Source organism: Grampus griseus, assembly GCF_964374135.1.
Source record: "Grampus griseus genome assembly, chromosome: 14".
NCBI classification, from domain to species: domain Eukaryota; kingdom Metazoa; phylum Chordata; class Mammalia; order Artiodactyla; family Delphinidae; genus Grampus; species Grampus griseus.
In genome coordinates this window covers 9,638,669-9,665,213 of record NC_139008.1, presented here as the reverse complement: position 1 = coordinate 9,665,213, position 26,545 = coordinate 9,638,669, and the positions used below count along the sequence as shown (strand labels likewise).

Sequence of the window (26,545 nt, the reverse complement as noted above, 5' to 3'; positions counted from 1 at the left end):
TAGGTTCAACATTCTGGGCCAATGGAGGCTCCAAGTGGGTGGAAAGCTGGAATATCTGGCAGTCCTCGTCCTGAGGTGCCACCAGATTTCCAAACCCACATCCTGCAACGTCACGTGAGAAGTGAGCTGTACTTTAATGGTCAAAGTCAAGGTGTCATCTTGACCAAGACTTGTTGCCTGTCCCATTTGATAAATTTGATTGAAAGCTTCTGGCTTTAGGTAAACGATTTTGTTTTCAATTTGATTACCTTTTGACATCTTTCCTCTTTTCTCTAATTGCCCTCTTGTGATAAGAGTCTGGGAGCTTAGCCTATATGTGAATTCAATTTCCTGGCATTTCACAGATTTGTCAGGAGAGAAGTGGAAGATTTGCTTGGACTCCTCTTGCCCTTTTACAAGAGCCTGTGGTTTCCCCAACACTCCTTGGTCCCCCCATGTGGCTGCTGTGTGGCCCTAGGGGAGTGGCTGGAGCTTTTAAGATCTAAGCTCTGGGGCTTCCCTGGTGGCGCAGTGGTTGGGAGTCCGCCTGCCGGTGCAGGGGACGCGGGTTCGTGCCCCGGTCTGGGAGGATCCTGCATGCCGCGGAGCGGCTGGGCCCGTGAGCCATGGCCACTGAGGCTGCGCGTCCGGAGCCTGTGCTCCGCAACGGGAGAGGCCACAGCAATGAGGGGCCCGTGTGCCGCAAAAAAAAAAAAAAAAAAAAAGATTTAAGCTCTGTCTGGGCCCAAGTCCAACAAATCACAGAAGGCTCAGACTAGAAAAAAGAAAAAAATGTCCTGATGGTGCAGTTCTGCCTCAAAGGTCATCTCCTTCTGATTCTCCTGGTATTCCAATCACATCAATGAACGCGGGGTCCTGGGAGCACCAACTAAGCCCCTCTAGAGTGGGGTTTTTGGAGAACCAAGAAAGAGGAAAGAATTATACACCACTTTCTGCATTTACTGAAAATGTTTAGTTTCTAAACTGTGTATGTGGTGGGACATGTGTGTGTGAGTGACAGCTGACTCTCAGGAAAATATGAATATTACCACATGGGAACAATTCCAAGGGAAAACCACAAAGAGACATTTCAAAAAACGTTTATATTTCAAGAAAACTTGTATTTTCTCCTCCAGAGAAATAAAGGACCTGTGAATAGTGACTCTAAAAATACACAGGATGGCTCTGTTAGTTTAAAGGGGAACGGATGAGATATAGCCAACTTGAAGTATTTTTTTCCCAAATCATATAAAAGGGGAGAAGAAAAACACTGAGTTAGTTTTGAACCTGGAGACTTAAATAATTACCATCATTAAAACAAACTGCTTCAGAATCTGAGTCATTTGAGGTTCCTGCCCAACTGGCAATAGCTTGAAAAGAATGCGGAAGCACATGTTTTCTTCCCAGCTCATAGAACACAATTGTAAATTGTGCCCACTGTCTTGAGCTTGCTAGCCTGGCTGCATAACTGGAAGAAGCAACTGGCAGACATCAATTCCATGCCGCTTATATACAAGGGAAGAAAATAGGAATCGAGGGGCAGGTCCCATGTCCTCAAGGAGCTAAATAAACACTCAGGTTGGAGAGATGAAGCACAGAGTTTACACATGAAAAATGAATAGAACAGTAATACTGTCTTCCCCAATAAATTTCCATAATGGGCTGGGTTTTTTGAGGGAAAGAAAATTGAAAAATAAGGATAAAAAGAGAAAACAAACAATTACTTGCAGTATATATTCTGGAGCACATATTTATTTGAAAGACCAATCAACTGCCTAGAAGAGAAGTCTTCTCCCTGTAATATATACATATTTTAACTGATGATGAAAGGAAAACATTCATGGGGCTTTCGTCAGTTCTCCGATGAAAGCAACCCAGTTCCTCACAGCTGACCCAAGCTGGTCTGGAAACATGGATCCCTACTGTTCATTAAAGATACTCATATTGAACACTTACAGAGCACCAGGCCTTGTGCTAAGCAACAGGGTAGAGATGAAGAGGTCCCAATCCTTGCCTTCAATTCAGACTTTTTTTTTTTTGGCAGCTTGCAAGATCTTAGTTCCCTGACCAGGGATTGAACCTGGGTCCTCGGCAGTGAAATCACAGAATCCTAACCATTAAAGTCAGATTTCATCCCGAAATTATGATGCGATACGGTATGTGCAATAAAACAGAATTTTATATGAACTGTTTTGGCAACATGGTGGGTTGGCTCCACCACTTACAACCCAAATGACACTGGACAAATTAGTCATTCTCAAGCCTGTTTCTTCATCTGTAAAACGAGGGTAATGTGAGTATCCACCTCGGGTCTAGTGCATAGTAGAGCATAGTAAATATAGTCACCATTCGTTATTTTTATTAGTTGTTATTATTATGTTAGCTAGGCAATGGGAGGAAAGATTAGTTCAACAGGTAGAAAACCAGCCCAAGAGAATACTCGAAGCACTTGTGAATATGCAGTATCTATTTTTCTGGAATGAAACTGATTCATATTTCACAGAGGGGCAGTTCCTCCTCTGCAAAATGAGAGTAATTCCCATTTTGTAGCATTATGAGAATTTCCTGATAATAAACGTCAAATTCCAGGGTGCAGGAGCCCGCCCAATGGGAGCTAGTGTTCCGCATGGGGACATTCTGAGCAATCGAGAAAAGTGGGCAAGGGCAGGTCCCAGACGTCGGCTCCGGCCGTCCGCCGTCCAGGACCGCTGGACATCCGTCCCTGTCTGTGTCCACCGTCAGGTCCTGCGTTTGGGCGGAATGTCCACAGGCTCCGGCTTCTCCCTGCACCGGGCAGGATGCTCCTACCCTGCCAGGCCTGTCGGCGTACGGCCCCACCTCCGTGCAGCGGTTCCCCACGGGCCGCACAGAGAGGGCCTCCCCGACAAATCTCACAAAGACGAAAACCAACGAACGTCCCTTATTGGAGCGACCAGCCTTCTCGGAAGGCGACGCGGTCCGGTCTCGCCTTCCACTCACTACCCAGACCGTACACCAGGTCTCCCATAGCAACTGCCGTCAATAGCAACTAGCTCCCCCGCCAGGCCTGTGCCCTCTGCGCAGGCGCAGAAAGGGGCGGGCAGAAGGCTTCCGCTCGCGCCCAGAGTCCCTCGCAAGCAAGGGGCGGTGCCTGCGTGATGGCGTCATGGGGTGAGGTCTCTGGAGGCGGGAAGAGGCGGCGGGAGAATGGAGACGCAGGAGAGTGGCGGTGGCAGTGGCGAGTGCGGGGCCCAGGACCCTGACCCGGCCCCCAGCAAGGCCCCCGGCAGTGCCGGCCAGTACGAGCTGCCGTGGTGAGGATCCAGGCCATCAACGATGGGTTCTCTGGACATGTGGGTGGGCGAGTGGCGGGCCGTGTGTCCCGGGGTAACCAGGGGCGGGAGCTCATTTGGGGGTCACCTGAGCGGAGCAGGAGGCCCCGGGGTGGTGTCCAGTAGATTATTATTTGAAGAAGGCAAGGGATGTGGGTCGCTAAGCCCACCTGGGTTGGAGAGTGACCAGTCTGAACTCTGGAAGCGGGGTCTTGGTCAGAACAATGCTAGTTGTGATAATAGCCGCCCGCTGCGACCACGCACTGTGCACCAGGCGCTGTGCCAGCCGCGACTCTGATGGTCGCTCGGCGGGAAGTGTCGGACGCAGATCCGGAATCGGGATGATGTGAAGGCCCCTGCCTGTTTTCCGTGGCTTGCTCACTTTAAATAGCAACATCCTGGGCAGCTGGGAGGAAAGGTGACTTGGGAAGTCACCTGCCAACAGGCGCAGGTGTAGGGCAGGCTCTCCACACGGTTTCCACTCCCTGTGCGCACCTCTCGGAACTCTCCACTGGGCGTGGGAATGGTTTCCTCCCTGTCCGCTGCGTATTCCCATCCCTCCAGCCCACCCCTCTTCTTGGCGAGACCAGATACCTAAATGATGGGCAGTATAGCTTACTGGAATATCTACGCTGCGCTATCCAGCCCCCCCGCCACTAGCCACATGAGTCTGATGCTAGTCCGAATTGAGATGGGCTTGTAAGTGTACAATACACGCCGTATTTCAAGGACTTAGTTTTAAAAAAACTCAGTAATTTTTATATTGATTACATGTTGAAAATGATAATATTTTGACTATATTAGGTTCTCTAAATCATATTAGTAAAATAACTTCACCCATTTTCTTTTTACCTTTTTAAATGTGACTATGAGAAAGTTTAAGATTACATATGTGGTTTGCATTATAATTTTCACACACGACCCTATTTTAGATGCTTAAGATACTTCAGTGTGCAAAACAAATGCTGTTGTCACAGAGCTTACATTTGATAGAGAAAGACAAAGTAAAAAATGAACAAGTAGACATATAATATATTTGATGGTGACAGCTTCTGTGGAGTAAATCGCTATGGTGGTCAGGGAAGGCCTCTGATGAGATGATATTTGAGTAAAGACCTGAATTCAGGGAAGAAGCCATGTGGCCATGGAGGCAGAGAGAGCTTTCAGTCAGGGAGCAGCTATGAAGGTCCTGAAGGAGGAGTATGTTTGCCTTGTTCAAAGTCTAGCTAAGAGGGACTTCCCTGGTGGCTCAGTGGTTAAGAACCTGCCTGCCAATACGGGGGACACGGGTTCGAGCCGTGGTCCAGGAAGAACCCACATGCCGCGGAGCAACTAATCCCGTGCGCCACAACTACTGAGGCTGCGCTCTAGGGCTTGCGAGCCACAACTACTGAGGCCGTGTGCCACAACTACTGAAGTCCTGGCGCCTAGAGCCCATGCTCTGCAACAAGAGAAGCCACCGCAAATGAGAAGCCCATGGACCACAACGAAGAGTAGCCCCCGCTTACCGCGACTAGAGAAAGCCCGTGCAACGAAGACCCAATGCAGCCAAAAATAAAGAAATAAAATAAATTTATTAAAACAGAACAAAATCTAGCTGAGATTTCAGCTCCAAACATTCCCAGGTGGCGATTCCTCCCTCCTCTGGGCTTCCACAGCCCGTGGTTTTCATAAGCAGTTTAGCATTGTAGTGGGATTTGCCAAGCTGTGTCTCCCCGCTAGTGGGAAAGCCCTTGAGAGCAAGAACTATGTTTTGCTCATGTCTGCACCTGCTACCTTCTTCCCGTTGAGTGTGCTAGCTCCTTACACACCGCTTGGCACCTGGAGGGGGCTGAGCATGAAGAATAAATGAGGAGGAACAAGCATGCTCCATCTGCGGACCTTGGAGGAGAGCTGTCTCCGTTTTCTGCAGTATGTGGCGAAAAAGCTTTGCATGCAGCTCCTTCTGGTGCAAAACCAGTACCTGGAGGGAATACAAGCTAGGAGTAAATCAGGGACTATCATAAAGGCAGAGGAAGTCCTGATGGTCAAATCATTGCAAATCTACTTCCACTTCTATTCTCAGAGCCAGAGAAAGTCACTTTCTCTCATAGCATAGCTTGCTTAGTAGAAGAAGTATTGGTCTGAAAAGGCCACTAGGCTGTCCAGTCCACACAGCCTAATAGGATCACAGGATAGGCCTGCGGTTTCTGTCTAGTCAGCCGTGCTGGGCACCCGGCACAAGTCTGCAGACACTGGCAGTTAAAGGATGAGAAGGGGCCCAGTTGTATCCATGTCTGTCAGAGCAAATGGTGTCAGTGCTGCGTGCGCTGGACTTCTGTTGTGATGGGCAGACTGTGTGGCCACACAGAGTCACATTTCTCCAGATGGCCTGCTCTGGCCCTTCTCCAGCACCAGCAGGTGTTTCTCTGCTGTGGCGGGTTTGAAGTCTTTGGTGCACAATTCTCATGCAATTGACTTTTCAAATGGCACTCGGGCATCTCTTTAAATTTAAAACCTGCAACCATTTGATGTATTTTTATTGAATGTATATCATCTTCTGACAAAGCTCCCAGAATTGCCCTTCAGTGCTTTCTTTTGGGTAGCGTGAAAATAGCCGTGTCAACATCTTTATGCGTTTTCTTAAAAACAGGGTTGAAAAATATAGACCAGTAAAGCTGAATGAAATTGTCGGGAATGAAGACACAGTGAGCAGGCTGGAGGTGAGTTTTTAAAAGAGGATCTTACATCTCATTATTGTGACTTTGATAAGCTCAAGGCATTTGGAGGAAGACAGCCAAGGTAGTGAGCTGGGGGCTGGCCACAAATCCAGAAGAATTAAGGGAATGGGAGACATTCAGTTTGGAGAGGAATCTAGAGGACAGGGTGGGTAACTTCAGATGTTTGAAGGACTGGCTCATTGGAGAGGGCTTATCAGACTTGTTTTGTATTCTTCAAGAGCAGAGGTGGCAAACTTTGTCTGCAAAAGCCGCTGAATAGATATTTTAGGCTTTGCAAACCATATAAAGTCTTTGTCACATATTCTCTGTATTTTTTTTTGGCCGTGCCGCGTTTGCAGCTCATGGGATCTTAGTTCCCCGACCAGGGATTGAACCCGCGCCCCCTGCAGTGGAAGCGCAGTCTTAACCACTGGACCCCCAGGGGAAGTCCCTTTGTTTATTTTTTAAACAACCCTTTAAAAATGTGAAAACCATTCTTAGCTAGGGAGCTTATAAAAACGGGTCTCGGGGTGGACTACCCCCACTCCCCCCACCTTCCTCTCCATCATAATTGCTAAGCCCTGCCTAAAGCAACTAAGTGACAAGGCAACCGACTTCAGGATGACACAAACCGGGAGCAAGCAGAAACAGTCAGCAGTAGAGGAAGCTTTGAATTCCCAGCCCTAGAGGTCTTTAGGCAGAATCTAGAAGCCCAGCTATCTGAGACATGACAGAGGCGGTCTCTGTAGTAACTGGGGCTTAGACTTCAATAGCTACCAGGGTATTTATTTATTTTACAGACTTATTCGTTTGGCAAATATTTGAATATCTTCTCTGGGCTAGTTATGGTGCGGTTTTAGGAATGGTTGATATAATGGTGAACAGAGTAGACCTGAGCCCAGCTCTGCGTGGGATTTACAGTCGAACTGGGGCAGCATTAAAGTCATCAGGCCATGTGATAAGCACTCTGCCAGGGGATGAACAGGGGCTGTGGGGGCATGTGGGTTAGTTCAGGGAAGAGTTAACCTGTTTACAGAGTCCTAATTCCCAAATGGAAAAAGTGACACCAAAGCTAAGTGAGTGGGAGTCAGCCAGACTTGGGGGGTCGGGGGTGGAGAGAGGGGAGGCAGCAGGAACAGCATGTGCAAAGGCCCGGAGGTGAGAGAGAGCATGGTTTATTCTATGGCGGGGGTGGGGGGTGGGGAATGCCGTCTGAGTGGAATACAGAGTAGTGCTTTCCCGACATGGATGGCATACGAATCGCCTGGGGATGCTGTCAAAATGCAGGTTCGGATCTGGTAGTTCTGGAGTGGGGTCAGAGAGTCTGCATTTCTGACAAGCTCCCAGGAGATGCCGATGCTGCTGGTCTGTGGAGCCTACCAAGTAACGAGGCTGTAGAGCACATGTACTGGGGGGTGGGAGGGGTGGGAGGGGTGAGCTGGTGAGGTGGGCAGGGCCTCGTGAACCAGGTTTAAGGGTTTGAGTCATCCAAGAGTTCCAGTCAGGTAAGAGTGTTTTCAGAGATGTGTATTTTAGAAAATTGGTTATGTTACCGTATGGGAAGTGGATTGGAGTGGGGCAAGATTAGATGCAAGGAGACCAGCCAATGGCCTGTTGAAGGCAATGCAGGCAAGAGGTAATGGGCTAAGAAGAATCTAAAAAAGAGTGGCTATATGTACATGTATAACTGATTCACTTTGCTGGACACCTGAAACTAACACAACATTGTAAATCAGCTAGACTCCAATAAAAATGTAAAAAAATAATAATTTTTTAAAAAGAGGTCATGGGCTAAGAAAGTGGCAGTGGGCTGAAGAGAAGCAAGTGGTCTCCAGATAAAGGAGAAAGAGGGGCCCAGCCTTCGTCATTGAGGGGCTGCATGGGGTGAGGGAGAAGGCCAATCAGGGATGACGGTGACCTCCAGGTTCCTGGTGTGGGCGGGAGGGTTGATGCCGTTGACAGTCCACGGAAGGGGAAACATGGGGGGACCTCAGGTTTATAGGGGAAAGTGTTGAATTCAGTTTAGAGTGTGTTGATGTCCACGGGGCATCCACGTGGAACAGTTTGTAGCCATGTTTGCTACACGGGCCTGTGTGGTTGGGGAGACCTGGCTCCTCAAGTTTGCAGATGAACCAGTTTTAACGAGCATTTCTTCCTTCAGGTCTTTTCAAGAGAAGGGAATGTGCCCAATATCATCATTGCTGTGAGTACTGGGTCCTGGCCCTGTCGGACATCTTGGAGGCTCGTTTTCACCCCCTCTTAAGCGCTTTCTCATGTACAGAGCTTCCTCCTCAGAGAAGCCCATGACCACCAGAGCCCATACCATTCCCACCTCCCACTGGTCAGGTCTGCGGGTTGGTTGCTGTATTGATCTGGTGTGTGCTATGGGTTGGGAGGGCTCTAGGCGGGGGCTGAGCGCAAAGAGTGGTGAGCAGTAAATCGGGAGTTCTCATTACGTTCATTCTGTTGGCTTGAAGCACTTACTGGAGATCTCATTCCTAGGGCCCCCCAGGAACCGGCAAAACTACCAGCATCCTGTGTTTGGCACGAGCCCTGCTGGGCCCGGCCTTCAAGGATGCCGTTTTGGAGCTCAATGCCTCAAATGACAGGTACACCTGGGAGTTAGGCCTGAAGGGTGGCAAGTGTTTTACATTTTGAGCTGTTATAGAAACAACATTTTTCAGGTCTCTGTAGCACTTATAGAGCTTGTTTTCCTGGCTTTGTGTTTTCCTTTAATCTTTCCAATGAAAGAGAATGGGGATTGCTGGCTTGTTGATGTGGCATCATAAGCACTTGACTTATTGGTTTAGTTTTTTTTTTTTAATGGAGAGTTTAAAAATTACTTTTAATTGTGCTGAAATGCACATCGCATAAAATTTACCATCTTGGGACTTCCCTGGCGGCGCAGTGGCTAAGGATCCGCCTGCCAACGCAGGGGACACGGGTTCAAGCCCTGGTCCGGGAAGATCCCACATGCCGCAGAGCAACTAAGCCCGTGTGCCACAACTACTGAGTCCGCACTCTAGAGCCCGCGAGCCACAACTACTGAGCCCGCATGCCTAGAGCCCGTGCTCTGCAACAAGAGAAGCCACCGCAATGAGAAGCCTGCCTGCCGCAACGAAGAGTAGCCCCCGTTCGTTGCAACTAGAGAAAGCCCGTGCGCGGTGATGAAGACCCAACACAACCAAAAATAAATAAATAAAATAAATAAATTTATTAAAAAAAAATTTACCATCTTAACCGTCTTTAAGTGTACAGTTCAGTGGCGTTGGGTACATTCACATTATTGTGCAACAGATCTGCAGAACTGTTTTCTTCTTCCCAAACGGAAACTGCACCCATTAAACAACAACTCCCCATTCCCCTCCCCTAGCCCTTGGCACCCACCATGTGACTTTCTGTCTCTATGAATTGACTATTCTAGGAACCGCACACAAGTAGAATCATACAGCATTTGTGCTTTTGTGACTGGCTTATTTCATGCATATTTCAGGTGCCTCCATGTTGTAGCACGTGTCAGAATGTCCCTCCTTTTTCAGGCTGAGTGGTATATACCACTATGTTTTGTTTATCCATTCAGCTGACAATGGACACTTGCGTTGCTTTTATCTTTTGAACATTATGAACTGTGAATAATACTGCTATGAGCAGGAGTGCACAAATATCTCTTTGAGACCCCGCTTTCAATTCTTTCAGATATAGACTCAGAAATGGAATCACTGGATTATTTGGTAATTCTATGTTTCAATTTTTGAGGGACCACCGTACTGTTTTCCATAGTGGCTGCACCATTTTACATTCCCATCGACAGCACACAAGGGCTCCCTTTTCTTCACATCCTCACCAACACTTGTTATTTTCTGTTGTTGTTAGTAACCATCCTAATGGAGGTGGGCTGCTAGTTTACTTTTTTTTTTTTAATTTAGTTTTGGCTGCGTTGGATCTTCATTGCTACACGCTAGCTTTCTCTAGTCACATCGAGCGGAGGCTACTCTTCGTTGAGGTGCACAGGCTTCTCACTGCGGTGGTTTCTCTTGTTGCAGAGCATGGGCTCTAGAGCGCAGGCTCAGTAGTTGTGGCACACGGGCTTAGTTGCTCCGCGGCACGTGGGATCTTCCCGGACCAGGGATCGAACCTGTGTCCCCTGCCTTGGCAGGCGGATTCTTAACCACTGCGCCACGAGGGAAGTCCCTACTACTTTTATTTTTTTTAACATTAAATTTACCATCTTAACCTTTTTGCTTTTATTAATTAATTAATTTATTTATTTATTTTCGGCTGCACAGCGTGGCTTGTGGGATCTTAGTTCCCCGACCAGGGATTGAACCCCCTCCCATGGCAGTGAGAGAGCCGAGTCCTAACCACTGGACTGCCAGGGAACTCCCCCAGTTTACTTTTTTTTTTTTTTTTTTGCGGTACGCGGGCCTCTCACTGCTGTGGCCTCTCGCGTTGCGGAGCACAGGCTCCGGACGCGCAGGCTCCGGACGCGCAGGCTCAGCGGCCATGGCTTACGGGCCCAGCCGCTCCGCGGCATGTGGGATCCTCCCGGACCGGGGCACAAACCCGTGTCCCCTGCATCGGCAGGCGGACTCTCAACCACTGCGCCACCAGGGAAGCCGCCCCCCAGTTTACTTTTTAGACATGGGATAGTAGAGGATTATAAAATGAGGACCTGTTGAATAAAATGTCTGCAAAGTCTGCCGTGGTTCTCTACTCTGCAACGTCTTCCTGGTTTTGATGATGTATACAGACCTGAAACGGGCTCTGTTGTTTGAATGCAACTAACAGCTCGTCGGATGCCATGAACACGCCTGCAGTTGAGCCGTTTTGTAAACGCCGATTCCAGATGGCAGATACCAGCAGAAAATGTTGGTGGCTCTTAACTGTGTTGAAGAGAGGATGGCCCATGATTGCAAATATTTTCAATTTCAGATTTATTAGAGGGATCCATACAATGGCTTTTTTTGGTTCCTTTATCATCTGTTTCCTTCCAGGAACCTTATTATACACACCTGCCTTCAGCTTTTGATCACTTACAAACTGTACCCAGTAAATGTGGGTGTTCGAATATCAAAGATGAACGAATACGGTCACATGTTCTTTTTTTTTTTTAATACAGTTATTTATTTATTGGCTGTGTTGGGTCTTTGTTGCTGCTCTCAGGCTTTCTCTAGTTGCAGCGAGCGGGGGCTACTCTTCATTGTGGCACTCGGGCTTCTCATTGCAGTGGCTTCTCTTATGGAGCACGGGCTCTAGGCTCATGGGCTTCAGTAGTTGTGGCATGCAGGCTCAGTAGTTGTGGCTTGAGGGCTTAGTTGCTCCACGACATGTGGGATCTTCCCAGACCAAAGCTCGAACCCGTGTCCCCTGCATTGGCAGGCAGATTCTTAACCATTGCGCCACCACGGAAGTCCTGTCACATGTTCTTTTAGCAAAACAGGATGGTCCAAGTTCTTGTCACAAGACATTGGAGAGCTAAGTTCTTCCTGTTGAGTGACTAACTGGGTGAAAATATGTTTAGTTTTTGTCCTTAGAAATATGTTCATGCCTTGATTCTTAAGTTTGAGAAAATTCATGGAGGATTTTGGCATCTGAAGACTCGTAGTCTAAAATTTTGTTTATGTGATCTAGTTCACCATCAGCATCATCAGAGTCTAGAATCCTGCTGTCTCTCTACTTCATTTTCTGACTTGTCTTATAATGATGAAACATCTTCCGCTGTCATTTCTTTTCTCTGTGACATTATGGGTAGAAAATGAAAAATTTTGAATTTTTGGCTGTGGTCAATGAAAGCTTTCAGATGGTGTATCTGAACTACTTTTGTATCTTCCAGAAAGATAATGTAGTACCTCACAAAACAATAAAAAACGGAAGGATGAGGCAGTAGTAACAGTTTTTCCGAATATTGCATCGATCTTCTAAGCATTTCCATCACTTTCATTTTATTATTTTAGTCTTTTTTAGCATAGTTGGGAATAATTGATGAGTAATGATGAAATAAGTACTAGGATGATGAAGTAGCAAACATTTTAAGATACAGGAAGCATAAGATTACTGAGACCCCCAAAATGTATCTTAGATTATAAAGAATCCAATGGACCTGTATGATAATTGCAAGATAAAATGAGTTTCATTCTGTTTTTAAAAAGTAAGTAAATTTTTTCCTTTGTTCTTCTGAAGACCTCCAAGAAGGAATAAAAGTAATGAATGACAATCCTTATAAATAGTTAGATTGCCCAAAAAGAAACTTAATAACTAAAGTTGGGCCCATGATGGTGTCCTGAGGGTTAAAAGTCCCCGTGAAGGTGAGTGAATTGGTCTCAGAAGGTGACAATAATATTGTGGCTCATTGTTTCAGGGGCATTGACGTTGTGAGGAACAAAATCAAAATGTTTGCCCAACAGAAAGTCACCCTTCCCAAAGGGCGACACAAGATCATCATCCTGGATGAAGCAGACAGGTAGAGTGCTTTGCCAGGAATTTTTTACCTTGATCTCTGAGTCTTTTATCGGCTGGATTAAATCAGGAGGAAGAGCTCTCACCTTGGCACTTCTGTGACAGATTTGCTTATCACATCTTCAAAAGAGATTTAATAGAGGCTTGAGCCCTAAACCTGATCTTAATTAAGTCATTTACAAACATTTGTCGAAGACAGTTAAGGTGTTTGTTCCAGCATCACTTACATGCATAATTTAAATGATTTTTTTAAATTGTGGTGAAATATATCTAACAGAAAATTTACCATTTCAGCCGTTTTCAAGTGTACCATTCAGCGGCATTTAGTACATTCACAACATTGTGCGATCATTATCAGCATAAATGAGAAAATGTTAGGTGCCATTTAGAAAAATAACAGTAATTCATGTTCTTTGAAGAAACTTTTAAAGATATGGGTAATTTCTTGCTTTATTTTATCTCCTGTTTTTCTACACTGGGCATTTTTACATAGTTGAGATGATAATAATTATAATTTTTGTATCCTGGTTTTGCGTTTTAACGCGAAAAGCAGAGTTCCATGTTATTGTAATCTTGTTGTGAACATAGGTTGTTTTTTTTTTTGCGGTACGCGGGCCTCTTACCGCTGTGCCCTCTCCCGTTGCCGAGCACAGGCTCCGCACGTGCAGGCCCAGTGGCTATGGCTCACGGGCCCAGCCGCTCCGCGGCATGTGGGATCTTCCTGGACCGGGGCACGAACCCCCGTCCCCTGCATCGGCAGGCGGACTCTCAACCATTGCGCCACCAGGGAAGCCCTGAACATAGGTTTTAATTGCTGTATTCTGTTCCATTTTGTTCCATAGTGGGGATACACCTTAACCATTTTACTGTAACATTATTTACAGCAGTAATAGCCGCTAACGTTTATCCAGCACGTATCTGTAAGCATCTGCATTATGCTAGGTGCTCTGCTACACACTTTACATGTTATTGTTTTATTTAACTGTCATAACAACCCTCTGAGGTGGGCAGTAGCATTATCTCCTTATAGGCGATGACATTGAGGCTCAGATAATTTGCCTAAAGGTCCCACAGGAGTGGATGAAGGAGCTTTGAGGTGAGCCCAGGCAGCCTGCCTGCAGGGCCTCTGCTCTGTCCATGTGCAGCCTGTCTGCGTGAGACCCACACCAGAGAGAGACTGAGCATGCCCAATCAGGAGTGTAGGCTTCCCAGGGTCCGTAGGAGGGGATTTGTGTCCCGTGGACCTTGGGTCCCAGCTGCAAACCGCCCCTTGTGTTTTTCTTCTCAGCATGACTGATGGAGCCCAGCAAGCCTTGAGGAGAACGATGGAAATCTACTCCAAAACGACCCGCTTCGCTCTTGCTTGTAACGCTTCGGATAAAATCATAGGTGAGGGTCAGCTCTGCATGGCTCGGGGTCCACGTGCCGTTCACGTTGGCTCTTTAGCAGCAGAAGAGAAGGGGCTTTTGATCGCCTGCCGTGGGCTGAGCACTGTATAATCTGCTTTCTCATTTAATCTTATATAATTCTATGAGGAGGTATTATTAGTTCCACCTTAGAGATGAAAAAAACAGGGAGCTCAGAGAGGTCGAATAGTTTGCCCAAAGTCTCACGGCAAGCCGAAGAGCTGGGATTGGAGCCCCAGGTCTGTCTGACTCTTGCATCACAGGCGCGTGTGATGTTTTGGTATCCTGTGCACAGTGTCACGGTCACGGCCCCTGTGCAGATGCACTCTTGCGCTTTCTGTGTGTCTGGAGCACTTGGCATACAGTGTGTCTGCACGCTGGGTTTTGTCATTACCAGGAGTTGCCTCCCCTGTGAAACCTCACACGCTCATCTTCCTGACCTGGCGTTGGTCCTTCCAGCCCCCTCCCTCCCTCCCTCCTTCCCTCCCAGCAGTCTGTCTTCTTCCTCACTGCTTTGAGCCCTCCCACCTCAGTGTCTCAACTTCCTGCTGGTTTCACACCCTTCCCTTTCTGATACAGACTGTGAGCACAGCCCAGCTTTTTTTCACTCTCTCTCTGACTATTTCTCACAGCTCTCTTGTCCCTCTGTCCTTGCCTCACATCCGCCCCGCTAACCCCCAGCCTGTGTAAGCTCAGCTGTCCGGCTCCTCCACCCAGACAAGCGTGGTACCAACCATGATGCCCCCCAAAGTCATTGTCTCCAGCCCCAGTGGGCTCGTGGCCCTTGACCTTCCCCAGGTCATGAATCTATTCCACAAACATCTACTCTGTTCCTAGTAGGTGTCGGGCACTAGGCTAGTGCAGAGCAGACAGAGTTTAACAGGAAACGTTCTCTACCTTCAAGACACCCATGGTGCAGTGGAGGAAACTGTGCTAAAAGGTCTTGATTTATGGCCGCGTATGTTGCTTGTCTCCTTACCAGTGGTAGGACAGGTCTGGGAGGGCGGGAGCTGTGTTATACTTAAAGAACTGCCCCCACCCCCCAGTGCATTTTTTTTTAATTTAAATTTTTATTATAAATTTTACTGTAAAAGTGAAATGAACAATATCCTAGAAGTCAAAATTCTATCTACAGGTAATGGCAAGAGTAGGGAAACTACAGAGTCCAGATTTTACCAAATAATGTTCAACTTTCCAGATCAGCAGCTTAACTGGAAACAACATGAACTTTGTAAGCAAACAGATTTCAAATCAAATCCCTGCTCCCCTAACTAACAACTGAGTGGTATCAAACAAGGTAGCTGTGCTATCTTTTTTTTTTAAAACATCTTTATTGGAGTATATAATTGCTTTACAATGTTGTGTTAGCTTCCGCTGTATAACAAAGTGAATCAGCTATATGTATACATATATCCCCATATCCCCTCCCTCTTGCATCTCCCTCCCACCCTCCCTATCTCACCCCTCTAGGTGGTCACAAAGCACGGAGTTGATCTCCCTGTGCTATGCAGCTGCTTCCCACTAGCTATCTGTTTTACATTTGGTAGTGTATACATGTCAGTGCTACTCTCTCACTTTGTCCCAGCTTACCCTTCCCCCTCCCCGTGTCCTCAAGTCCATTCTCTACGTCTGCGTCTTTATTCCTGTCCTGCCCCTAGGTTCATCAGAACCATTTTTTTTTTCTTTTTTAGATTCCATATATATGTGTTAGCATACGGTATTTGTTTTTCTCTTTCTGACTTACTTCACTCTGTATGACAGACCCTAGGTCCATCCATCTCACTGCAAATAACTCAATTTCGTTCCTTTTTATGGCTGAGTAATATTCCATTGTATATATGTGCCACATCTTTATCCATTCATCTGTCAGTGGACACTTAGGTTGCTTCCGTGTCCTGGCTATTGTAAATAGAGCTGCAGTGAACATTGTGGTACATGACTCTTTTTGAATCATGGTTTTCTCAGGGTATGTGTCCAGTAGTGGGATATCTGGGTCATATGATAATTCTATTTTTAGTTTTTTTAGGAACCTCCATACTGTTCTCTGTAGTGGCTGTATCAATTTACATTCCCACCAACAGTGCAAGAGGATTCCCTTTTCTCCACACCCTCTCCAGCGTTTATTGTTTGTAGATTTTTTGATGATAGCCAATTCTGACCGGTGTGAGGTGATACCTCATTGTAGTTTTGATTTGCATTTCTCTAATGATTAGTGATGTTGAGCATCCTTTCATGTGTTTGTTGGCAATCTGTATATCTTCTTTGGAGAAATGTCTATTTAGGTCTTCTGACCTTTTTTGCATTGGGTTGTTTGTCTTTTTGATATTGAGCTGCATGAGCTGCTTATATATTTTGGAGATTAATCTTTTGTCAGTTGCTTCGTTTGCAAATATTTTCTCCCATTCTGAGGGTTGTCTTTTCGTCTTGTTTATGGTTTCCTTTGCTGTGCAAAAGCTTTTAAGTTTCATTAGGTCCCATTTGTTTATTTTTGTTTTTATTTCCATTTCTCTAGGAGGTGGGTCAAAAAGGATCTTGCTGTGATTTATGCCATAGAGTGTTCTGCCTATGTCTTCCTCTAAGAGTTTTATATAGTGTCTGGCCTTACATTTAGGTCTTTAATCCATTTTGAGTTTATTTTTGTGTATGGTGTTAGGGAGTGTTCTAATTTCATTCTTTTACATGTAGCTGTCCAGTTTCCCAGTGCCACTTACTGAAGAGGCTGTCTTTTCTCCATTGTATATTCTTGCCTCCTTTATCAAAGATAAGGTGACCATATGTGCATGGGTTTATCTCTGGGCTTTCTATCCTGTTCCATTGATCTATATTTCTGTTTTTGTGCCAGTACCATACTGTCTTGATTACTGTAGCTTTGTAGAATAGTCTGGAGTCCGGGAGCCTGATTCCTCCAGCTCCATTTTTCTTTCTCAAGATTGCTTTGGTTATTTGGGGTCTTTTGTGTTTCCATACAAATAGTGAAATTTTTTGTTCTAGTTCTGTGAAAAATGCCATTGGTAGTTTGATAGGGATTGCATTGAATCTGTAGATTGCTTTGGGTAGTATAGTCGTTTTCACAATGTTGATTCTTCCAATCCAAGAACATGGTATATCTTTCCATCTGTTTGTATTATCATTAATTTCTTTCATCAGTGTCTTATAGTTTTCTGCATACTGGTCTTTTGTCTCCTTAGGTAGGTTCATTCCTAGGTATTTTATTCTTTTTGTTGCAGTGGTAAATGGGAGTGTTTCCTTAATTTCTCTTTCTGATTTTTCATCACTAGTGTATAGGAATGCCAGAGATTTCTGTGCATTAATTTTGTATCCTGCTACTCTACCAAATTCATTGATTAGCTCTAGTAGTTTTCTGGTAGCATCTTTAGGATTCTCTATGCATAGTATTGTCATCTGCAAACAGTGACAATTTTACTTCTTCTTTTCCAATTTGGATTCCTTTTATTTCTTTTTCCTCTCTGACTGTTGTAGATAAAACTTCCAAAACTATGTAGAATGATAGTGGTGAGAGTGGGCAACCTTGTCTTGTTCCTGATCTTAGAGGAAATGGTTTCAGTTTTTCACCATTGAGAATGATGTTGGCTGTGGGTTTGTCATATATGGCCTTTATTATGTTGAGGTAGGTTCCCTCTATGATGAGTTTTGATCATAAATCGGTGTTGAGTTTTGTCAGAAGCTTTTTCTTCATCTATTGAGATTATCATTTTTTTTTTCTTTTGCGGTACGTGGGCCTCTCCCTGTTGTGGCCTCTCCCGCTGCGGAGCACAGGCTCCAGATGCACAGGCTTAGTGGCCATGGCTCACGGGCCTAGCCGCTACACGGCACGTGGGATCTTCCCAGACCGGGGCACGAACCCATGTCCCCTGCATTGGCAGGCGGACTCTCAACCACTGCACCACCAGGGAAGCCCCTATCATATGGTTTTTCTCTTTCGGTTTGTTGATATGGTGTATCACAATGATTGATTTGCGTATATTGAAGAATCCTTGCATTCCTGGGATAAACCCCACTTGATCATGGTGTATGGTCCTTTTAATGTGCTGTTGGATTCTGTTTGCTCGTATTTTTTTTTTTTTTTAATATTGACATATGTCGTGAATTTTTAAATTTATTTATTTATGGCTGTGTTGGGTCCTCGTTTCTGTGCGAGGGCTCTCTCTAGTTGTGGCAAGCGGGGGCCACTCTTTATCGCGGTGCGCGGGCCTCTCACTATCGCGGCCTCTCTTGTTGTGGAGCACAGGCTCCAGAGGTGCAGGCTCAGTAATTGTGGCTCACGGGCCCAGCTGCTCCGTGGCATGTGGGATCTTCCCAGACCAGGGCTCGAACCCGTGTCCCCTGCACTGGCAGGCAGATTCTCAACCACTGCGCCACCAGGGAAGCCCTGTTTGCTTGTATTCTGTTGAGGATTTTTGCATCTATGTTCATCAGTGATATTGGCCCGTAGTTTTCTTTCTTTGTGACATCTTTGTCTGGTTTTGGTATCAGGGTGATGGTGGCCTCGTAGAATGAGTTTGGGAGTGTTCCTCCCTCTGCTGTATTTTGGAAGAGTTTGAGAAGGATGGGTGTTAGCTCTTCTCTAAATGTTTGATAGACTTCGCCTGTGAAGCCATCCCCCCAGTGCATTTTGCATAGGGCTATACGTGGATGGGTCTGTTTTGTGATTTGAAACTGCAGTTATTGGTGGAGAAAGGTCTGGCCCTCCCTTTTCATGAAATTAATTTTTCTGGTATATATCGGTAGCATTCTGATTATTTTTTAATTTCTAAAGGGATATAAGAACCATGTAAACCAAATCTGTAAAGAAATGTATTGCTTAGCTTTAGAGGAGATGGTTCATGATCAAATCACTGCAGAGCTGATTTTTGAAACTGTCAGTAACAACCTCGCCTTAGCTCCTGGAGCTACACCAGTTAAGGGAGAGCTCTGCTTTCTTGGAGGAAGGCTAGGACTGCTTTATTCTGACGTGTATCTGAATTCGCAGCTTTTGGTACTTCTCCAAAGAGAAAAATCTATGAAAGGAAACTTCTAGTGTAGTTTGCATATTAATTGCTTTTAGATAAGAATTCCATTGTGTTTTTTTTGTTTTGTTTTGTTTTATTTTATTTATTTTTTGGCCGCACCGCGTGGCACGTGGGATCCTAGTTCCCCGACCAGGGATCGAACCCAGGCCCCCCGCATTGGCAGTGCGGAGTCCTAACCACGGGACCACCAGGGAAGTCCCAAGAACTCCCGTTTTGAATTGGTCTTTCTCTTGTCTGTGCTGTTAAGCCAAATATGTAAAGAAGGTTCTGTCGTGAATCTTCCTGATTTCAGACAAATTGAAATGAACCCTTAGGAAAGCCGTTCTTTGAAACATCTCATCCATTGGACAGATGTTGAACACAGTGTTTTATGTGCACAGCATCTCCTCCACCCAAGGCACAGTGGAGGCTACAGACCTGTATGAGGCTCTGTCCCTGCCCATCAGGGGCTCACACAAGGCAGGGGGTGTGTCCCAAAGCCAGCAAGCCCTGAGCCATCTCAGGTCCTCCCTTTTCTGCTCACCACCACAGCCAGCCCCTCACCAGAATCAGGTCCAAGGTCATCCCACCTCCCCAGTGTCTTGAGCCCCTACCCCTCCTTCCCTCACTCTAGGTCTGGCCTCAGTTTCTCCCCTTCACTGGTGCAGTGTCCCTGCAGCTTCCCTGCACCTGAGTCACCAGCTGGCTGCCGGGGTCTTCTCAGCACAGATCTGACCCTGCCACTCCCCCACTGAGCCCTTCAGTGGTCCCTCATGGCCCACACAGCCACGCCCGCCCCCATCCTAGCACACGGGAGCCCATTACCCACAGCCTCATCTCCTACCCTGTGTGACGCAGCTGCACAGTGCCTCACGGCTCCCCAGAGCCCCTGTGCCCTTTCATCACTCTTGCCTCTGAATGTGCTGTTCCTTTTGCCTTTCCGGCCTGGAAAGCTCGTCCCTAAAGGCCCAGCTCAGAACTCACCTCCACGGAGCTGATGCTCTCCGGCTGGGCTCCTGGAGCCGTTCCTACAAACCTCTTCCATAGCCCTGTCCCAGGGTGTGGGAACGTCCCTGTTGGTGCTCACTCCTCTATCCCGGCAAACCTAAGCTCTGAGGGGCCGGGGCCTGGTCGTGGTGTTCGTCCACTGCATCCCTGGCGGAGGTAACTGGTTTCTTTAATGCAAATAAACGAACAGGAACATGTTCCTTGAAAGTGTATGTGAGAGCAAAGGAGGGGCGGTCACTTCGGTCTGGGGTGGTCTGGGCCGGCTCTGCGAGGACGAGGGTGGGAGAAGAGCTGTTTCAATGACGGTTGTGATTTAAGTGGGGAGAAGCTGGGAAAGGACGTCCTTGGTGGGAAGAGCTGCCAGGAGAGCACAGGTCGATTTTTCCATGGGAGGCACGCAGGCTTAGGAGAGGAGAGACCGGTGAGGTTTGCGGAAGATTTTATGTAGGAGGGTCAGAGGTGGTCTGTACCGTGACCTTGGTGGGCAGTTGAAGGGTTTGCCTGGGCAGGCAGAGGTGACGACCGGTCAACACATTTTGAGGAAAGCCAGTGGGGCAGCAGAGCAGGATGGATCAGAGACCCACTCGGGGCGTGGAGATCATGGAGATGATGTTGTCATGGTCTGAACTGAAGGTCAGGGATAGCACCCAGAATCCGGCATTCGTCCATCTGGTGGTTCTCATGTGCCTCAGAATCTCCTGTGGAAGCTTAAAGAAGCCACGCAGGTGCCCTGTTCTCACCCCAGACTGGCTGGGTCGTGACCTGCCCAGAAGGGCCCAGACGTACCTCATACCCGGCGGTTCAGGAGGCCACCTGGGCGCGCACTGACTCTCCTGTGGGCTGTGGCACGTGGCTGTCTCTATCCTGGAGGACCTTTTCCCCTTCTGGAAGCCCTGGCCAGCCAAGGTCAGCCTGGGCAGTCCTAGCTGAGGCCACTATTGGTTGGTATTTTGAAATTGAGCCTGTTTGCCGGGTCCCTCTTGGGCACTGCTGGGCAGGGGCTGTGGCGTCAGCATGGCCGGGCCACGTGGCTCTTGCGGCTGCTTCCGAGTAACTGAAGGACCGACGGGGTCACGCCGTGCTTTGCTGGGGAGCCTGACTCTTCCTGTCCCGTGCAGAGCCCATTCAGTCCCGGTGCGCAGTCCTCCGCTACACCAAGCTGACCGACGCCCAGATTCTTGCCAGGCTGCTTTGCGTCATCGAGCAGGAGAAGGTGCCGCACACGGACGACGGCCTGGAAGCCATCCTCTTCACCGCCCAGGGCGACATGAGGCAGGTGCGTGCGCCACCGCTTGGGCGCCGGCCTCCCGGGCTTGCTGCACCCCTCGTTTGGGGGGAGAGGGGGGCGACTGCTGCCTGGGGATGAGTGTAGCCAGACTGGGGAACGTTGACCAGATACACTGGTGGGGCCTCGGGCCAGTGGGGAGCAGGCCTGCAAGTAGGGGGGTAAGTTCAGATCCCAAGAGGGGAGATGGGGCGGGCAGAGACTGAAGATCACCCTGGCCTTGTTTCTGCTCCTCGGCAGGCGTTGAACAACTTGCAGTCCACTTTCGCGGGATTCGGCTTCATCAACAGTGAGAATGTGTTCAAGGTAAAAGCTGGCGTGGGCATCACGGTCGACAGAGCGTCGTGCACCTGCCGGGGCCAGCAGAGGAGGGCGGGCGGGCGGCGTTGGGAGGAGGGGCACAGACTCGCCCCCGCGGAGAGCGGGAGGGGCTCGGCTGTGGCGTGGTGTGGGTGGTGGACGTGCCCCGCTGCTGCGGCAGGCCCAGGGCTTCCACGTGTGTCCTGTTTGGTCCTCACACATCCCTGCCCGCAGATGTTCTCATCATTTTGGGGCTGAGGAAACAGGCCCGAGATCACGCTGAGGCTGGGGGCCCTGTCCAGGGCAAGCCTGTTCCTCTTCCAGGTGGGAGATTGGCCCCCAAAGACCTCCCAGTTCTTAAGTGGGTTCAGAGAGTCCACTGGGCAGGTCATCTTCCCAGTGATGTAAGACAGGTGACTCGTGGCTTTGAAGCTGCCCCTTGCGTGTACATTCCTTATTGGCTCTTGTGAATTCATCTGGTGTGAGAAATCTGTAATGATGATGTCAGAGGCTTCCCCTCACCGCACTAGGTCGACACCGAACTCTATTTGGTGACGACTCTGGTGGTGAGAGAGGCATTCCCAAACCTTGTTCTGTTTGCTGGAGAATTCAATGTAAACAGCAAGTGAAGACGGTGGGTACCTAGGTTACCCAGACGTGGGTCTGCCAGGGCTCCTCCTCGGATGACCCCCCTCAGCCCCAGACCGGCCTCTTTTCTGTTTGCTCAGGTCTGTGACGAGCCCCACCCCTTGCTGGTGAAGGAGATGATCCAGCACTGTGTGAGTGCCAGTATCGATGAGGCCTACAAGGTGGGTCTCCTCCCCCTTTCCTGACGCGGGGGGAACCTCTCGCTTCTTGAGCCGGGCAGAGAGGGTGCTCCCTGTGCTGGGGACTTTGCTCCATCTCATTCTTAACTGATGCTGGGAGTTGGGTACCCTCTACAGGTGAGAAAACTGGCTCAGAGGCCAAACTCGTTGCTCTAAATCACACTGCTTGAAAGTAATAGACCTGGAATTCAAAGTCATGCCTTTCTACTTGAATTATATTCTCTGCAAGAGGAATTTGTCCTCCTAGGACATGAGGAAAGAACAGCCCAATTCCTTGCTTTATAGAGAAAAGCCATCTTTCTCTTTGTGGAGGGGAGCTGTCCCCCTCTATCTTCCTGAAGAGCCTGGGAATGGGCATCCTGGGACCCAGAGCCTGGTCCTATGAGCAGATTCCAGTGGGCATCGTTGGGGTGTAGGTGACCCTCAAGTCCACGTGGGGGGCACTGATGTGATCTGAGGCCATTGCTCTGATTGCAGCCGGTTTCCCTCCCCATGCTGCCACCAAACTAAGCTACAAGCTGAGTGGGTTTAGGGCAGAGCTCGACCTCTCGTGAAACTGGCGTGCAAGGCAGGGAGACCCAGGCACGTGGCCTGAAGGACGCCGTCAGATTTATGGACACGGGGCTAACCCCACCCCCTGCGTTTGCCCCAGGGAACCAAGGACTCCAGGCCCTGCAGTTGGGGTGGGGTGAGCGTTGGAACTGGGGCCTGGGGTTGAGAAGGCAGGAGGCTGAGACCACTGCGGTCATCTCTGCCCTGGTCAGGATTTGTTCAGGCCTAATCGTCCCGGGGGTGTTCATTTATAAGAGTGGCAGCTCAGAGAGCGTAGCAGACACTCTGGGGCACTTACTGGGACGATTAAAAAGTCTTTTTAAGAGCCTTGGATAAAGACGTTACAGGGTATGGTGGCAGACTGTCGGTTTAAAACATTTGCGATACTATCTCTCTGCTTGCTGGGAAGATCGATCACCCCACATGACCTAAAGGGTGCGGCCCACCAGCAGGGCCGCTGCGTTGGGCCGATTCTTAGAAGCACTCGTGCTGTCTCAGATGGCCTGTCTGCTCCCAGCTGTGTGACGGGCCTGAGACTGGTGTGGGTTTGACCTCACTTCCCCCAGCATCCTTGTTCACACCGTTACGCGGCCTCCGTGTGTTTTCTTTTGTCTAGATCCTTGCTCACCTGTGGCATCTTGGCTATTCCCCAGAAGACATCATTGGCAACATTTTTCGAGTGTGTAAAACCTTCCAAATGGCAGAATACTTGAAACTGGAGTTTATTAAGGTCAGTGAGAGTAGAGCAATGCTTCTCTCGTCAAGAACTGGGCCACGCTGAGGTTTTGTTTTACTCGCAGACCAGGTGCCTGGAAGATGCTCAGTCAGTGGCCGGTCATCCTGGGGGCTGGGGGTTTGTTTAAGTCAGTCCTGCCAGGCAGTGACCTAGTGTTCCTTGGAATGACTCTCTTTATGAGAGAGGTATTTATTTGTTTGTTGTTTGAGTGAGATTAACTGAGGTGTAATTTAAATAGAGTAAAATTCAGCCTCTTGGGTGCATTCTGTTGACAAAAGCATTCAGTCTTGTAAACACCACTGCAGTCAAGATATGGACAGCTCTGTCATCTCCCCAACTGTATGGGCTGCTTTGTAGTCAGCTTGTCCCCCTAGCACCTGGAAACCACTGATCTCTTTTCTATTTGGGGGACAGAATTTTCCAGAAGGCCATACAAGTGGAATCAAGCAGAACGTAACCTTTTACGTCTGGCTTCTCTCACTTCACTTAATGCATTTTGGATTTGTTCACGTTGTTGCCTATGTCGGTGGGTCCTTCCTTTTCATTGCTGAGTCGTGTTCCCTTGTGTGGACGTCCCACTGTTGTTCACCAGTTGAAGGACACTTGAGTTTCCAGATTTTGGTGACAGTGAATAGAACCACTGTAAACATTTGTGTACGTGAACTGGTGTGAACATGAACCCCAGTTTTCATTTCTCTTGGGTAACTTCCCAGGAGTGAGATTCCTTGGTTGAATGGTAATCGAAGGGTTAACTTTATAGGAAACTTCCAAACTTTTCCAAAGTGGCTATAGAACTTTGCCTTTGTATCAGCAGTATGTGAGCATTCCAGACAATCCCCCTTCTGGTCAGCACTTGGAATGCTCAGTTGGTCTTTTTTAAGCCATATAATAGGTGTATAGTAGTATCTCATTATGGCTGTAATTTGCATCTCCCAATAACTAATGATGTCAAGTACTTTTTCATGTGGCTCATTTGACATCCATGATCTTCTTTGAGGAAGTGTCTAAGTCTACCCTTTTTTTTTTTTTTTTTGTGGTACGCAAGCCTCTCACTGTTGTGGCCTCTCCCGTTGTGGAGCACAGGCTCCGGACGCGCAGGCTCAGCGGCCATGGCTCACGGGCCCAGCCGCTCCGTGGCATGTGGGATCTTCCCGGACCAGGGCGCGAACCCGTGTCCCCTGCATCGGCAGGCAGACTCTCAGCCACTGCGCCACCAGGGAAGCCCTACCCATTTTAAAATTGGGTTGTTTGTGTTCTTATTATTGCGTTTTGAGGGTTCTTTATATATTCTGGTTACAAGTCCTCTGTCAGATATGTGTGTTACAAATGTTTTTTCCCAGTCTGGCTTTTTTTTTTCTTTTTCATTTTCTTAGCAGTACCTGTCAAAGAAATATCAGCAACCTTTTAGGAAATAAATTGAACTCCTCAGAGTTCATTTTCCAGCTGGAGTTTGAGTTCACTGCATCACTTTTGAGCAAACCATTCGTTTAGATGTTCAGATTTTAAAAACTAAACTTCTTCCCTCACTTATTAACCAGATTTAAATTTGATTTTTTTTTTTTTTCAGGAAATTGGATACACTCATATGAAAATAGCAGAAGGTGTGAACTCCCTTCTGCAGATGGCAGGGCTCCTGGCCAGGCTGTGTCAGAAGACAATGGCCCCGGTGGCCAGTTAGAGCAGAGAACTCATTCGCTGGGTTATGAGTCCTTGTCACTGAGAGGCAGGAGTCATAGCCTTCTGATGTGGAAAAAGTGCTGCCTTGGATGGCCCTGGAGTGCATCTTCCTTGCCGTCACCTTCCAGTACGTCTCCCCTGCTCCTGGAGCGTTTACCCTCAGCCTCAGACTTGTGGTGGGGCGACAGCATGGAAAGGCCCCAGAGACCCTCCAGGGCCCAGTGCCTGATCTGTGCACGTGTTGGCATTTTAGTAATAAAACCGTACAGCTTTGTCAGCAGAAAGGTGGCAGTGCAAGGCCACAAGGAAAGCTGGCTTCCCGTCTCTGTGTATACGCCCCTAGTGTCCTACAGGTAGAAAGGTGATTTCGATAATAGACTGGATAGGCTAATCTCAATCTTTCTAGACGCCTAGAGGACAGTCCCACAGAGTGAGGCAGGGTTTGTTGTAATTTATCAGCTTCTCAGAACAGCCCAGGGCCCTGAGCCCTTCAGAAAGGACTTGCCAAGAATCACAGAGGAGGATGGTGCAGACAGGCATAGGGGACCCTCCCACCAGGTCGCCTTTTCTGTGCAAATGGGTGTACGCATTTGCTTTAGAATTTCCCAGTGAATTTTGCATTAATTTGTGGAATTGCTTTTTCTTTTTTGGCAAGGTGTTATTTTTTTCCACGTTTAAAAATTATGAAAAATATCAATTGTACGTAAAACAGAGAATGATACAGGGAACTTCCACATACTCATCATCCATCTTAGCAGTTTTACCAACACGTGGCCAGTCTTGTTTCCTCTGTACCCGACACCAGCACCAGCATCCTACCCCACTCCCAGATTGTTCTGAAGCAAATCCCAGGCAGGGTTAGACACGTATCCAGACCACGTGGTTGAACGGATACAGGAAAGGCTCCAGGGTCACTGGTTCTTTGCGGTTAGGGTTTTGATTAAGAGGGGGAAAAAAAATTAAGGTCCTCAGAAACTGCCGGGGGAAGTTTTACAAAAATACTTCGGCATACCGTCTCAATTGTTTGTTTTGTTTTGTTTTTTGGCGCACGGCTTGCGGGATCTTAGTTCCCCAACCAGGGCTCTCACCCAGGCCCCTGCAGTGAACGCACCGAGTCCTAACCACTGGGCCGCCAGGGGAATTCCCTACCTTCTCACTCTTATCTTTTGTCCGGAGCCTTGGGACCCTTATGAGGCGAAGGGATGCTCGTGCCCATGGTGCAAAGTGAGACCCCAGCTTCCCACACTCAGTGACAGCGGGGCAGGACCCCCTCCCGCTGGAGCCTCACTGCAGCCCCACC

The 26,545-nt window shown here is 47.9% G+C and overlaps 1 protein-coding gene across 1 annotated transcript; it reads left to right on the top strand.

Moving 5' to 3' along the window:
- Positions 1-3,139: 3,139 nt before the first annotated feature.
- RFC2 (replication factor C subunit 2) lies at positions 3,140-26,265 on the top strand. Its single transcript, XM_082670603.1, has 11 exons — positions 3,140-3,272; positions 5,923-5,992; positions 8,151-8,192; positions 8,492-8,598; positions 12,348-12,449; positions 13,734-13,834; positions 20,987-21,144; positions 21,394-21,459; positions 22,182-22,262; positions 23,449-23,562; positions 25,136-26,265. Exons 1-11 carry the CDS (start codon positions 3,166-3,168, stop codon positions 25,244-25,246), a joined length of 1,059 nt encoding a protein of 352 aa, XP_082526729.1. The 5' UTR covers positions 3,140-3,165; the 3' UTR covers positions 25,247-26,265.
- Positions 26,266-26,545: the final 280 nt, after the last annotated feature.